Source organism: Tauraco erythrolophus, chromosome 4 (assembly GCF_009769465.1).
Source record: "Tauraco erythrolophus isolate bTauEry1 chromosome 4, bTauEry1.pri, whole genome shotgun sequence".
NCBI classification, from domain to species: Eukaryota; Metazoa; Chordata; class Aves; order Musophagiformes; family Musophagidae; genus Tauraco; species Tauraco erythrolophus.
The window spans coordinates 64,131,992-64,144,440 of NC_141468.1; the positions used below are offsets into that span (position 1 = coordinate 64,131,992).

Genomic DNA, 12,449 nt, shown 5'->3' on the forward strand with positions numbered 1-12,449 from the left:
CAGAGCAGCTTCCGTCTGCGCTTACTGACACACAGCCCCTGCTCACTGCAGCTGGGGTGTCTACAGAAGAAAGCAAACACATCTGTGAAAGTGTAGGCAGGCGAAGGGCTAGCGGGCGAACCGATTTCACAGCAAAGGCAGCAGGTACAGCCATGATGGGCTGTCACACAAAATCCCAAGACTGAACCATCGTACACAGACAGAAGAGACCAGAGCATGGAGCAGCAATCAGGTTGCACTCAGTTATCCAGATAGTGCATGGCAGGAGAGCAACGTGGGGAAACATTACGAGCGAAGAGCCAGGGAAAATCTCCATCCAGCTACAGCAAACACTGCAGAATGTTTTTTACTTTTCAGAAAAGGTTAGACAAGCAACAGGAAAACACACCAAAGTCCTCACTGCCATTTCCTCCCTCAAGAACAAATGGTCCCCCAAACCCACAGATTAGCCACAAAAGCCAGGATCATCTCCAAAGTTTTCTTTACAGTAACCCTGAACACCAGAGAGCAGCACAGTTCATCTTCGCCCACCAGCAACTGGTCAGGGAACCTAATTTGGGAGGGTAGGTTCCCCAGCACACAGGCAAATCTCTGCCAAAACTCAGACACTGCAAAGGTGCGCTAACCAGACAGCATCTTTACCAAGAGCCTCCCAACAAAGAACAGGTAGGGAGCTGAAAAGAACAAGGAGCAAAAAGCACCTGATCTCCTTCCGATATGCTATTTGAGATACAGCACAACGGACACCACATCATGCTCTTGGTGAAGATCAGGGCAAGCTCACCTTTCTCCTTTTGGGCTTCAGGTGTGTTTTTGTTGTTAGGCAGTTTTGTTTGTTTGTTTTAAGAAAGGCTTCTGTTAACTTTGTCATTTTCCCATTTATTTATCCCAAAGGAGAAAAAATAAACAAACAAACCTGTCAGCAGAAATTTGTCTTTCTAATGTTTCTGGCAAGAGATCCACATTCAGACCTCCTAAAATGGAAAATGCCTACCTAACAGATGAAGAGTTGTCTTGTCCCCAAGGAGGGTTAGACTGATCATTCAGTGGCCTTCTAGCACCTTTGACCTTCGCTGTCTCACATCTAAAATTGTTTGGAAAGCTCTGCAGGCAGAGCCGCCCGAAATTCACCAGGAGAACTTGAGGGGAGAAGAAATTGCCAGATTTTAAATAAGGAGCTGACACTTCTTGCAGAGAACTTAACTGAAAACCTTATTCTCCATCCAGAAGGTTCAGGCGGGAATTTTTCAGCTAATTGTGATTACAAAGTGCCTATCTTGGAGAGCATGGTAAGCTACCAACAACAGTGACAGTCAGCAAGCCAGGGTGTGAGAGACAGCTCCCTCCAGCAGTCGTCCAAGGACACATGCTCCAGCAGAGACCAGCTAAAATTTAGAACACCCTCCACAACAAAAAGGGCCCAGGATTTTGAAAGCTCTTCATACCACCAGTCCCATCCCACCTGACACGCGGCCTGTCCTGGGTCCGGCTCCAGTGAATTTAGACATATATCAAGAAGGGTTACTGAAGCATCTTAGAATAAAAATAGAACACCTCAAAATGATCCGCTACCTGATGTACATCATGTTGGCGGGTCCACTCCCTTCCTCTTTCCTGACCCTTCAAGAACTCCACGTTAATCTATCACTTGCACCACCAAGACAGTAACACACACAATCACATAACAGATACACAGTGCAAATAGCTGTTGGAGCCTTACAAACCGTACGTAAACCAAATGGCCACACTCTATATGGGTCTAGATCAGAGTTCGATAGATTTCTAGCAGTTTCCACTATAGAAGCAGCCCATTAAAAAAAAAAAAAAAAAAAAAGCAGCATTGGTTATGATCAAAAAAGTACCATAAAGATGGACAGGTTGTGATCGCATTTATTTCCAGACCTGCTCCACTCATGCTAACAACCTAAATATCTGTCAAATGGAAAATGGGTGCAGATCATCCTCCCGGCGATTTCACAGCATCGCATTCTCTCCTCAGAGTTTCTGGTAAATCCTTTGAATTGTACTAAAATCTCAACCTATTTATAGTTTCACAATAGCATGAATATAAAGCCATAATCTTTAGCAGTTAGCTATAGAGCATATTGAGGATTCTTGAAAGGCAATTTTTTTCTACATTCAAAAATTCACAGAAGAGTATTTAATTTAATCTCTCACCTACTGCATGCTGAGTTTGCGTTCCAGCAGTATAATTCATCTGAAACAAGGGGAAATAATAACTCTCAGCCAAATTTTCTGAATGTGTGCAAAACTATACTACCTGTGGAATGCAACCAATGAAAATATCATACTTCTATTAAATCGGTGAAGCTGTGTTACAACCAACAATTCTGCATGGTGCCTTGAAGCCCTCTAATAAAGCCTTCCCCAGGTCTGCTGAGGGCTGAACGCTCCTTGTGAAACCAGTAAGCACGGAGCAGACACAGCAGGAAAGAAAAAATATGCTAATTTTCCCAAGGAGTTGGCAGGTATTAACACAGATGGGCACCATATGAGAAGACATTCATCAAGCAAATGATACCAACTTTGAGGGAGCAGACAGCTGAGAGAAAAACACCAAACGGGACTTGGCTTCACCACAGAACAGCAGATCTACCGATTCCCTAATCCTATCAGCGCACTAAGCCTCTACTATTTAACTCCAAAAACTTTAACCATTTTTCATCAACTACAGTTTAGTAGCCACAAGCAGGGAAGGAAAGAGTTAAACTGAGCATGTCCTTTTTCTTTTTACCAAGCTGCAGTTCCCTTATTTGCTCCAGCTATGACTGTAGCCACCACACTCGAGAAACATTTCCAGGTACGGCTGAGCAGAGTTGCCTGCCGAGAAGCGCGGCCGCTCCGCCAGCTACAGCTGCCTGTCTGCTCCGAGGGAGTGATCCTTGCTCCTCTGCTCAGCTGTCAGATCCCTCCAAAAAGATGCTGCAAGTGCAATTTCCACCTCATTTCTCAGGCAGGAAGGGGAAAAAGACAGACAGACGGACAGATCGAAATTAATATTAGGGTTTTTTTTGCCATGCTGGGTAAGTGTCACAGCCAAAGCCACACAGAGCAGTCTCGCTGCAATCCGTGATGGATCTACGTGAGCAGCAGAGATCGCACAAAGTTTCCGTGACCCGATCCCACCTTTGTGTGAACCAGTAGCCCACCTACGAGTGACTTCCATGGGAGCCAGTACCTGCCACCCCTAGTTCAGCTCTGTCCCTTGCGTCCACCATGCTCGTAAACTGGAAAATTAAAGTCACACTGGGTAGCTCAGAGTTTGGATCACAGATGATTACGCCCCTGGATGCCAGCCCGCAGCGTGGGTCTGTGCCCAGCCAGGAGCACCACCAGGAGCTCCTCAGCTCCCCAAACACCCAGGGAGGGGTAAGGCACGGCCGGGCAGAACCGCCCCTGCTGTGGGCGCCCGGGTCCCCCGCGCGGCGGGCAGGGACGGCAAGGGACGGCCCGGGCCGGTCAGCCGCCTCCGGTCAACTTGGGCGAGCCGGGGCGAAGTTGCCCGCCGCCGGTGGCGGGTGCCCCTGGCCGGCCGATGTGTCCCCGACACCCCCAAAAACGAAAAGCAGCGAAGCCGAGGGCCCGCAGCCCCGGCGGCAGACGGAGAAGGACCGGGACGGCGCCCCCCCTCTCAGTGGGCAGGGACCCGCCGGGGCCGGGCAGCTCCCGGCACCGCTTTCCGCCGCGGCGGGCGGGCTCGCCGGCCGGTGCCGTTCTCCGTTCCCTTTCCCCCAGACATGCGAAATAAGGCAAGAAAATAATAAAAGTTAAAAGCCCCCAAACTTTCCTCCCTCTCGCGGGAAGTTTCCTGCGGGGGGGAGGCGACCTTCCCGCAGCTGCCCCGGGCGGCGGCCGCGACGGGGCTGCCGGCCGGACTGCAGGGCGCTGCGCCCGCCGCCGCCGAGCCCCGCGCCTGCCGCAGCGGAGCCGGGAGGCGAGAGCCGGGGCCAGCAGTAGCCGGCGAGGGCTCCCGGAGCGCCCGCCACCTGCGCCGGAGGGGAGCGGGGCCGGCGCGGAGCCGGGTGCTGCCCTCCGCGGGGCCGCTGCCGATGCAGTTGCAGTACGACGGTGCCAGTGCCCTACCTGGGTGCAACATACTTTGGAAATAGAAGATGACGAGGATGAAGGAGCCCACGGAAGTGACCAGGACCATCCTGCACACCCGGTTCATCCTCATTACTTCCAGCACCGCCGGCTTCATGGCGTTGTCCGGCGGCGCAGAGAGAGGCGGCGGAGCGCGCACGGCTGCCGCTGAGAGCCGCTCCGCGCCCGCGGCGCTCCGAGATGCCGGGGACGAGCCGCCGCGCCGGAGGATGCCCAGGCGCCCGCGCCCCGCACCGGGGGGCGCTAATGCCTGCGCTGGGCGTGACCACGCCGCGCGCCAGGCGGAGGGGCGCTCTGCGCGGCGCCGGGGGGGAGGCGGGCTGGGCGGGGAGCTGGGGCGGAGCGCGGCCCCCCCTCGCCGAGGGGAGAGATGGTCCCGCCCGGCGGCGGCGGCGGGCGGGGACGCGCCGGGCCGCCTCGAGGGGCCGCCGCCGCTGCGGGGCGCGCTCCGCGGGGGGAGGGACGCGTCGGGCGCGTGCGGGCGCCGGGAGGGGGAGGCGGCGGTCGCGGGGGCTCCCTTGGGCCCGCCCGGTGCCGGTCGCGCTCGCAGGCAGCGGCCCGGGGGCCGCTGTCGTTGCGGCCCGTCTGCCTGTGAACTTGGCCGCCTCCGGGTCACTCTGACCCTCCGCGGGGGCTTTCGGTCCGCCGGGGCGGCGAGGAGCGGGGCCGCCGCCGCTCGCTGGGCCGCGCCCCGGCCCGCCGTCGCCCCGCGCGGAGGAGGCGTTTCCCCGCGCTGCGTTTGTGGAGAGAAATTCTCTTCTCCCACTTCTTTTTGGTGCGTGGTGCCCGTCACTCTGTTAATCCCAATGGCCTCTTTCCAGGTCTTCTCTCGCCTTAGTGCTATCTGAGACATCATTTTACAGCCGGTCCTTGTCGTTCCTTCTTCGGTGTTGCGCTGTCCCGACCGGTCGCTATTAACAGTCACAATCTTCCAGCAGCACTGAGCGAACCATCCCTAACGCAAACAGTGCCACCTGGCATGCCAGAAATGAAAGATTTTGGGTTTTGTTTTTAAGTGCGAGACTTAAGTTTTCGGAATTAACCAGCTGATAGCTCGTTTGTCTGCGGAAAACAAAAGGTTCTTCCCCCAAGGTTCCTCCACCCAAGTCTACCTCTCTCGGTGGTCGGAAAGCGACAACAGGCAACGAGATACGAGGCCGTACGTGGGATGAATGCAGAGGAGCTTAGTGCAACAGAACAAAAGGGATCTGCCTTGCTCATGCCTGCGTCGGGGCCTGGGACATCGGGGGCTTCTGGGGAGCCAGGGGTGCAGGAGCAGCCGCAGGTCAGCAGAGTCCTGAACTAGGTTTCTGACATTAACCACACGGTAGAGCTCCCAAACTGGGACTGTCCACTTGCTCAGAAGTAGATGGGTGTTGGAAAGTACGCTGCTGAATGAAATCAGCCTCTCGGCAATGCGCCGTTTATCCTTGCGCTGTGTCAACTGTTCTATTCGTTCTCCTGATGCACCCAAATACTGGTTTGTTATTGCTTTGCTTTTGGCTAAAGTGAAAATCGTTTTGCTGATGCTGATACCATCTTCATGTGTAAAAGGATTTTTTCCCCTTAGACTTCTGTCTGTTCTTCCCGGGTGGTTGGGGGGAGGGGTCTTTAAAATGAAAATAGCCCTGAACAGACCCAGGCCAAAGCTGAGAAGCAAGTGGGGTACAACAGATTTTAAGCTAAAAAAAAAAAAAAAAAAAAACCACCACACACACAAAAAAAAAACCTGAAAAAAAAAAACCACCAACAAACCAAAAAACCCTACCCAACAAAAGCAAAAGGTATAAGGATTCCTTCCTGGGTAATTGTGACAGAGACAGAAACAAGTAAAGTCATCAGGGTTTTCCATTCAGACTTTCCAAAAGCCAATTAAAAGGATTTTACCTCAAGCATAAACCAATAATTAGGTAGACGTTTGTAACAGAGTAGATTATTTAGGCTTGGCCTAGAGTTCCTTTTATTAGAAATAATTTCCATTGTTCATTAAGGTTTTACACAACATTAATTTTGCTTACCTTCTGTAGATTTTTTCCAGGGTTTTTTTTTTCAGCAGTTTTGATATGCAATGACCATTAGTCTTCCTAATATAAAGGAAACTTTAAATTGATTTTTCTTTTCTAAATCCAAACCTCAAACGTAACACAAAAACATTCTATCGGAAACACTAGATAAAGAAGTACTAATATGTAGCACATCAAAGTGGCGAATTTGTAAGTCAGTCAACAAAAGTCAACCAGAAGCACAGCCGGGCATTTCAGCATCCATCCATCAATACGTATGCTGCAGCACAGTGGCAACTGCAGTATTTTAACAGAAAGAACTGGACTGTATCCAGGAACGTGGATAAGACGCCAAGGGATGAGAGCAGAAGCCTAGAACTCAGTGTTCAGACAAGTAACAGAAGAAGAGAATTGCTTTACGCTGCTAGAGAAGGTGGTCAGTTGCTCGGTGTGGCTTACCAATAGTTACTCTTTTTTTTTCTGAGCATCATCCTCTGATGAAATGATGGAGCCTTTTAAAGCAGCAGGAAGAAAATCACCAGCTGTGTTGCCATTTACTATTAAAAGAACATCGTAAAGCAATGCCTTCATTATGGACATTGGCGATTACAAACTTAGCATCCACTCACATGCTTCCAGCACCTGCAAATTTCAAGCTATGACATCGTTTCTAATGTCTGGTAGGTTAGGACAATGCAATGCATCAGCCCATTTTTTAGAGATTCAGACAGCTGCGCTTTGGTTTTCCTGCAGAAAAGAGCATAATCGAGGGAACACAAGGAAATGCAGTTGTCTTTCCAGACAGGTGCCAAGTTATAGAATAGGTACACGCACAACGCAGGCACTTCTTCTAAAGCCTGCCTCTGAGTGGAAAGTTCAGCAGCTGCAAGGCAGTAGGGAGTCCTCAGATAGCACTGTAGGTGTGATCACCTGCCATTCCCATGATAATAACCAGCGTTCAGTATCCCTGAATAAAAATATTCTCATCATCCAAGAGGCTTCTGGAAAGAAAGATTTAAGAGATTAAGAATCAGATGCCAGTGACATCAAAAGATGTCCAGACAGTGTTTTGTAGATTGTTTTGCATAACAAAGAAGCTTTAAAAAAAACCCAACCAAAGCCACCCACATCACTGTTTATTGATAAAGCTCTAAAAATAACAAAACCGCAGTTGAAAAACAGCACAGACAAATACAGTGTGCGGTAAATTCAGGGCGCAATTTATAAAAAAAATGGCAAGCAGGCTAATATTGAAGAACATGCTGAAATGCAAACCAGAAAACCATTAGAAAGTTGAGGGGTCTGTGAGAGACATATAGGTGTCTGTGCAACTTTTCATGTGTAATGAAAGAATCTCAGAAAAAGTTACTTTGTTTTATACCGATTAGCTTCATCCTCCTAAAAACAGAAGGTGAAATTTTTAGAGAGTGTCTTCAAGGAGCAGTAACTAGTATTATTGAGGGAATATGCACAAGCTTTCAGGCATGTAAGCCTTCAGATCTGAAACAGAAACAGCAAATCTCAGACTTTGTCTCTCCTTAGACCGTTATGACTCCAGTCCCATCACAACCCTTACCACCATAGGGTGGAGCAGTCTAGTTAAGTGGCTCAGAAAATCTTCTGGGCTGTCCCTCTGATTGTATTCTGTGGGGACAGGTTTTAACTTCTGCCTACAACAGCCATACTGTAAGGAGACCAGGTCTTGGGTTTTGTCCCCCAAAGAAAAAGCACATTGCTTTAATTATTCCAGCCAGTCAGCGGACCTTTCTTTTGACCAGCTGCCCTAAACTGTGCTGTCTGAAGGTAGGAAGTTAAACAAAGAGACACGCCTGTTAACAGTCTGGCACCCCCCTACCTCATACCTTGTAGTGCCATGTAGTGCAACCTAAGGTGGCCTGTCAGTCAAATTGTGTTCAGCAATGTTATTCCGTTAATGTATGATGGCAGTCTTTTAAGATACTGATTCGGAGCCCATTAAAAAAAGTCACTGAGAACCTCCCTACCCGAGCTGATTTCAGCGGAAGTAGGACGGAGCTCGTTCACCTACACTGATTTCTCAGTCAGCAGTTCATTCTGTGCATGAATAAAAGGCCACCCACCTCCAGGAAGCTATCACCATAGAAAATTGTAAGACAATCCTTTCTGGAGCTAGGCAGATGTCTTGCCACCTCCCTCTTCCCTCCAAATAAGAAACCCACACAGCTAACGTGTTCCCAGAGCTGAAGAGTCTGCTGCGTTTCTGAAATATTGTCCTGCATCTTGCATTTTCTACGGTGATGCCTGAGGTAACACCTTAACACCTTCATACCCTGTGCAACTTATTAGAAAGAAAGCCCCACGTTCTTGCAGTATCTAACTTTTGGTTCCAAGTAGATGTCCGGTTTCCTTTTCAGGAATATAAGGGGTTTGGGTTTTTTTTTCAGATTTTTAAGATACTTTGCACTAGATGTCACTCTGCTACCCAGCTGGCTTCCTCCTATATTCAGAATTTCATCTGTCTTCATCCTAGACGGAACAAGTTTATGGCTTCTTGGACTGCATGTCTCCCAGGTAATACAAACCAGACTGATGAGAGGCAGTATTTCTGAGAATGCAGTGGGTATTACCTGAACCATCATATCAGAAAGGCATTGTTGTCTCCACCTGCCCTGTACTGGTAGACCACAGGTTAGTTTTGTGCTTTATTTGTCTATTAAGGAATTGCATCTTTCCTCACAAAACTCACTAGTAGTTTTGTTCTGTGATGGAAGCACATTCTTCCCTTCTCTGAGGAGAGTTTGAGAAGCTGAAGAGCAGGACAGCATCTGCGAAATGCATGTAGTACCTTTGTTATTATCTATTAGTAATCTTTATTATTACCTTTATTATTAACTATCTGTTATTGTCATCCTCAGTAGAAAAACATCCAGGCAAGCTTTATGAAGCTCCTCTCTAGTGCAGATCCCTGCAAGAAACATTTTTGCCAGAATGGTATGTACCTGGTCCGCAAGCACACTAAACTGTGCTGCTAATGTCACTTTGCTGACAAGACTAGATGAACATGCTTGTGTCTTTTAGAACCCAGAACAATGCTGTACGTTTAAATGACTTCACAATGCTGACAAAAGTTTCTGTTGTAGCACTGGCCTGATCTAACAGTGGCAGAACACAGGATCGTGGTTAAGCCAAATGAGATACAGGAAAGGACAAGCATACATTTGTCTTCAAATTTGTCTTCTACTAAATTCATAAGGAGAAGTAATTAGGAGAAGCAATATATGATGTATTTCAAGATTAAAGTAGGACCTACAAGCAAAATCTGTGGTTGATGCAAGACTGCTGCGATATTAATTGCAAAGCTCTTAGTAGAAAGACTTGGAGGAGACACAGAACAATTTTTAAAGCTTTGCTTCGAAGGATGCAGTTTCTAGAGGTGATGGATGCTTACACCTCTGCCCACTGTGATCAAGAGCTGTAGTGGATCAAACCTAGTGGTCCAGCACTGTCCAAGACAATGTCACTGGCTTCAGAGGAAACATCAGTAAGCCCTGCAACAGGTAGCAGCAGTCAAGTCTGCCAAAAGACTGACGTTTGCTCGTGTCATTTATTAGCTAAAGCTTGGCTTTTGTCCTGCAATGCAAATAGCTGCACTTGGGGAACACCTTCCCAGAAATCAAATCCAAGAAAAATTCCAGTCCATCCTGTCACCACCTCTATAACCAGACCAGCCAACACAAATTCCTTGCCAAAGCAGACGCTAAAATATTTGCCAAGTTCCACTGAAATTCAACTTTTTTTTTTTTCTTTTTTCACCCTATGTGCACTTCCTTTGCAGTTTTCCCCATCACTAGTTAAGGATGCTTTTTATGAAGTGAAATTATTGGAGTTAAACCTAACAAATGTAAGGGCCAAGGCAGCTGCAAGGCAAGCAGTTCTGCCCATGCAAATTCCCCTTGTGTTGAGTTAGTTTTGTTTCTTAAAAGCGCTATTAAATGGACAAGTATTTCCCCAGGGATGGCCATGCACCCTTAACTGCACTGAAATTGAGATCTCTTTTTCTACTGACCTTAGGGCATCATTTGAAGTGTGACTCAGAGTACACAGAGGCTGGAATAAGAAGGAATTACTGTTTTTTCATAGGGTTGCTCATCCTGATTCTATTCTCAGACACCAGGGCTTACTCATGCTCTTCAGAACATATTGCTGGCATCCTGCTATGCTGCTTGTTAGATACAAGGGTCTCAGAATAGAACCTGGTAGCCAGGAAGGCAGAATTGCAGTAGCTGTTGGCTAGCAGAAGCAGCACACCAGCAGGACAGTACAAACCGCGTATACTTTACAAAACATAAGCATGCTTGCTCCACTCACCCTGCAGCACTTTCTCAGCTAAAATCCAAGCAAGCTACTTTCAGGAGCAAATTGATTTGTCTCCTGGAGTTGGAGTGGCTTATACGTTACTCTGGGGGAAAAAATCCAGCTGATACTGGATACACTCATACTTAAAAAAGAAAAAACATCTTTGCAGAAGAAGTGAAGAAACTCCTAGAAGAAATAATTATTGGGGAAGGAAGGAGTAAGGAAAATATCTATTCCACCCAAAAATAGTAAAAAGAAACTGGAAAAACAGTTACTTACATTGTTGCAATTCTACTTTCTTAAATTAAAGACAAAATAATCTCCTGTGTTTAGGGATTTTTAAAGTGCCTTAACATGATTGTTTAGCTTTTCTGAAACAATCTCTAACTATTTCTGATTATGTAAATAGATTGCTGGTATTTTCTGTAAAATGTTTCTTTAAAAAAAGTTATTATTGTCGCTTCTGAGGTAGCTCCATCTCACCAACTCCAACTCACCAACCATCCAGCTGGTCTCCAACTGGTCAAATGTGGATACATGGTTAGTCAACAGAAAGGAATACACATTTACATGACACAATTCATTTGCCCTATTTTGGATATCTAAAGTGCAATGAGATGAATCATGCCCTAAAAGCTCCTGCATGTCTAGCTCTGCTGCAGGCACCTATATTGTACATGGAGAAGGTTGTTTGAAACAAATCCCAACACAGGTTTCTAAATCTCTTTTTATTTTGAAGGAAATGCTGCCAAACCTCATATTTTCTGTACCCTAATGTTCAACATTATATCCTGCTTTCTTGTTACCTATCTTACAAAACACCTTGCAGTCAGAAGTAGGAGCCACATTCTTGTTACTTGAGCATGTTCATTTCAGTTGAGATTGTTTTAGGTCAGTAACATGTCCTGTATTTTCCTATATTTTTTCTACTCAAGAAATCCAACTAGGGACAAATACAAACATTTTCCTTTATAAAAGGTTTCCCATTTAAAATTTTAACCCTATCTCAAAATTCAATACTTTCATACAAGATTTTATTTCATTATGATCGCCAGAAAATCCTTTTTTTTTTTTTTATTATTATTTTATGCTAAAGCTGAAGATAAATACATATCCTTTTTACCTGGAACTTGTTCAGAAGACCATTTTAAGTCAACAGATGCTGGGAAAATCCTTTGTTATTTTTCAGTGGTGAAACAAGCTCCGTGCAATTTTTCATTCTAGTTTACATGTATAACTACTACATGTTCAGTTTACGCACATATTTGATTTCAATGTATACTTAAAGTTCTCAGGACTTACATGTGTTGAAGATTTTCCAAAATCTACAGCAAGTCAACACAGTCTTAAGTGGAAAGTCACATACCTCCTATGTTGTTATACTTTTCCTGTGTCTCATTCCTCTAACATTCGCACTAGGAGAAAAAATTCAGGGAAGCCAGTAGAAGTGCAGGTGTAAAAAACAGATCCAAGGTTGAGAACAAGTTTTTTGTGCCCAGAGGACAATTGCACTACTGAAAATCATCAGACTGAACAGGAAAGGCAGCAATTCGTACTTACAAGTGGGACTTCTCTCACTGTCTACATTGCAGTGACCTTAGGCTTGAGAAGTGCCATGAGGTGCTTAACTGAAAAGCACTATGGGATTATAAGGAACAGTTTAGAAAAACATCTAAAAGAAAAGCACTTTCTAGAGCTAATTAAATGCTAGTTTTTTTCTCTTTCACCATCCCTCCTCAATTAAAAGGTGTGACTTCAGGGACTCTTTCTATTTAAGGGATGTCTAGGTGATATTACAGGAGAGGGAACAGAGATAATAAATCACATAGCAGCTGTTGAAATAATGTTATCCAACCTGTAAAGACATTTTTCCAAATCACTTCACACATTCGTCACTCCACTAGTGCTGCATCTAAATGAGTTACTCCTTACCTTTCCCCTCTGGTGTGGCTCCCTGTTCTTATGAACCGCCTACACTGGAATTAC

At 46.4% G+C, this 12,449-nt stretch overlaps 1 protein-coding gene across 3 annotated transcripts in view; it reads right to left on the reverse strand.

Moving 5' to 3' along the window:
* The window catches only part of CHST11 (carbohydrate sulfotransferase 11), a 179,497-nt gene extending 175,275 nt beyond the window's left edge, over positions 1-4,222 (reverse strand). For 2 of the 3 annotated variants that reach the window (XM_086611139.1, XM_086611138.1), the window contains exon 1: positions 4,105-4,222. In XM_086611139.1, coding sequence (XP_086467265.1) covers positions 4,105-4,222 — 118 coding nt within the window. The remainder of the gene's footprint in view (positions 1-4,104) is intronic. The other variant, XM_086611140.1, reaches the window with a different exon arrangement.
* Between the last annotated feature and the right edge of the window lie 8,227 nt (positions 4,223-12,449).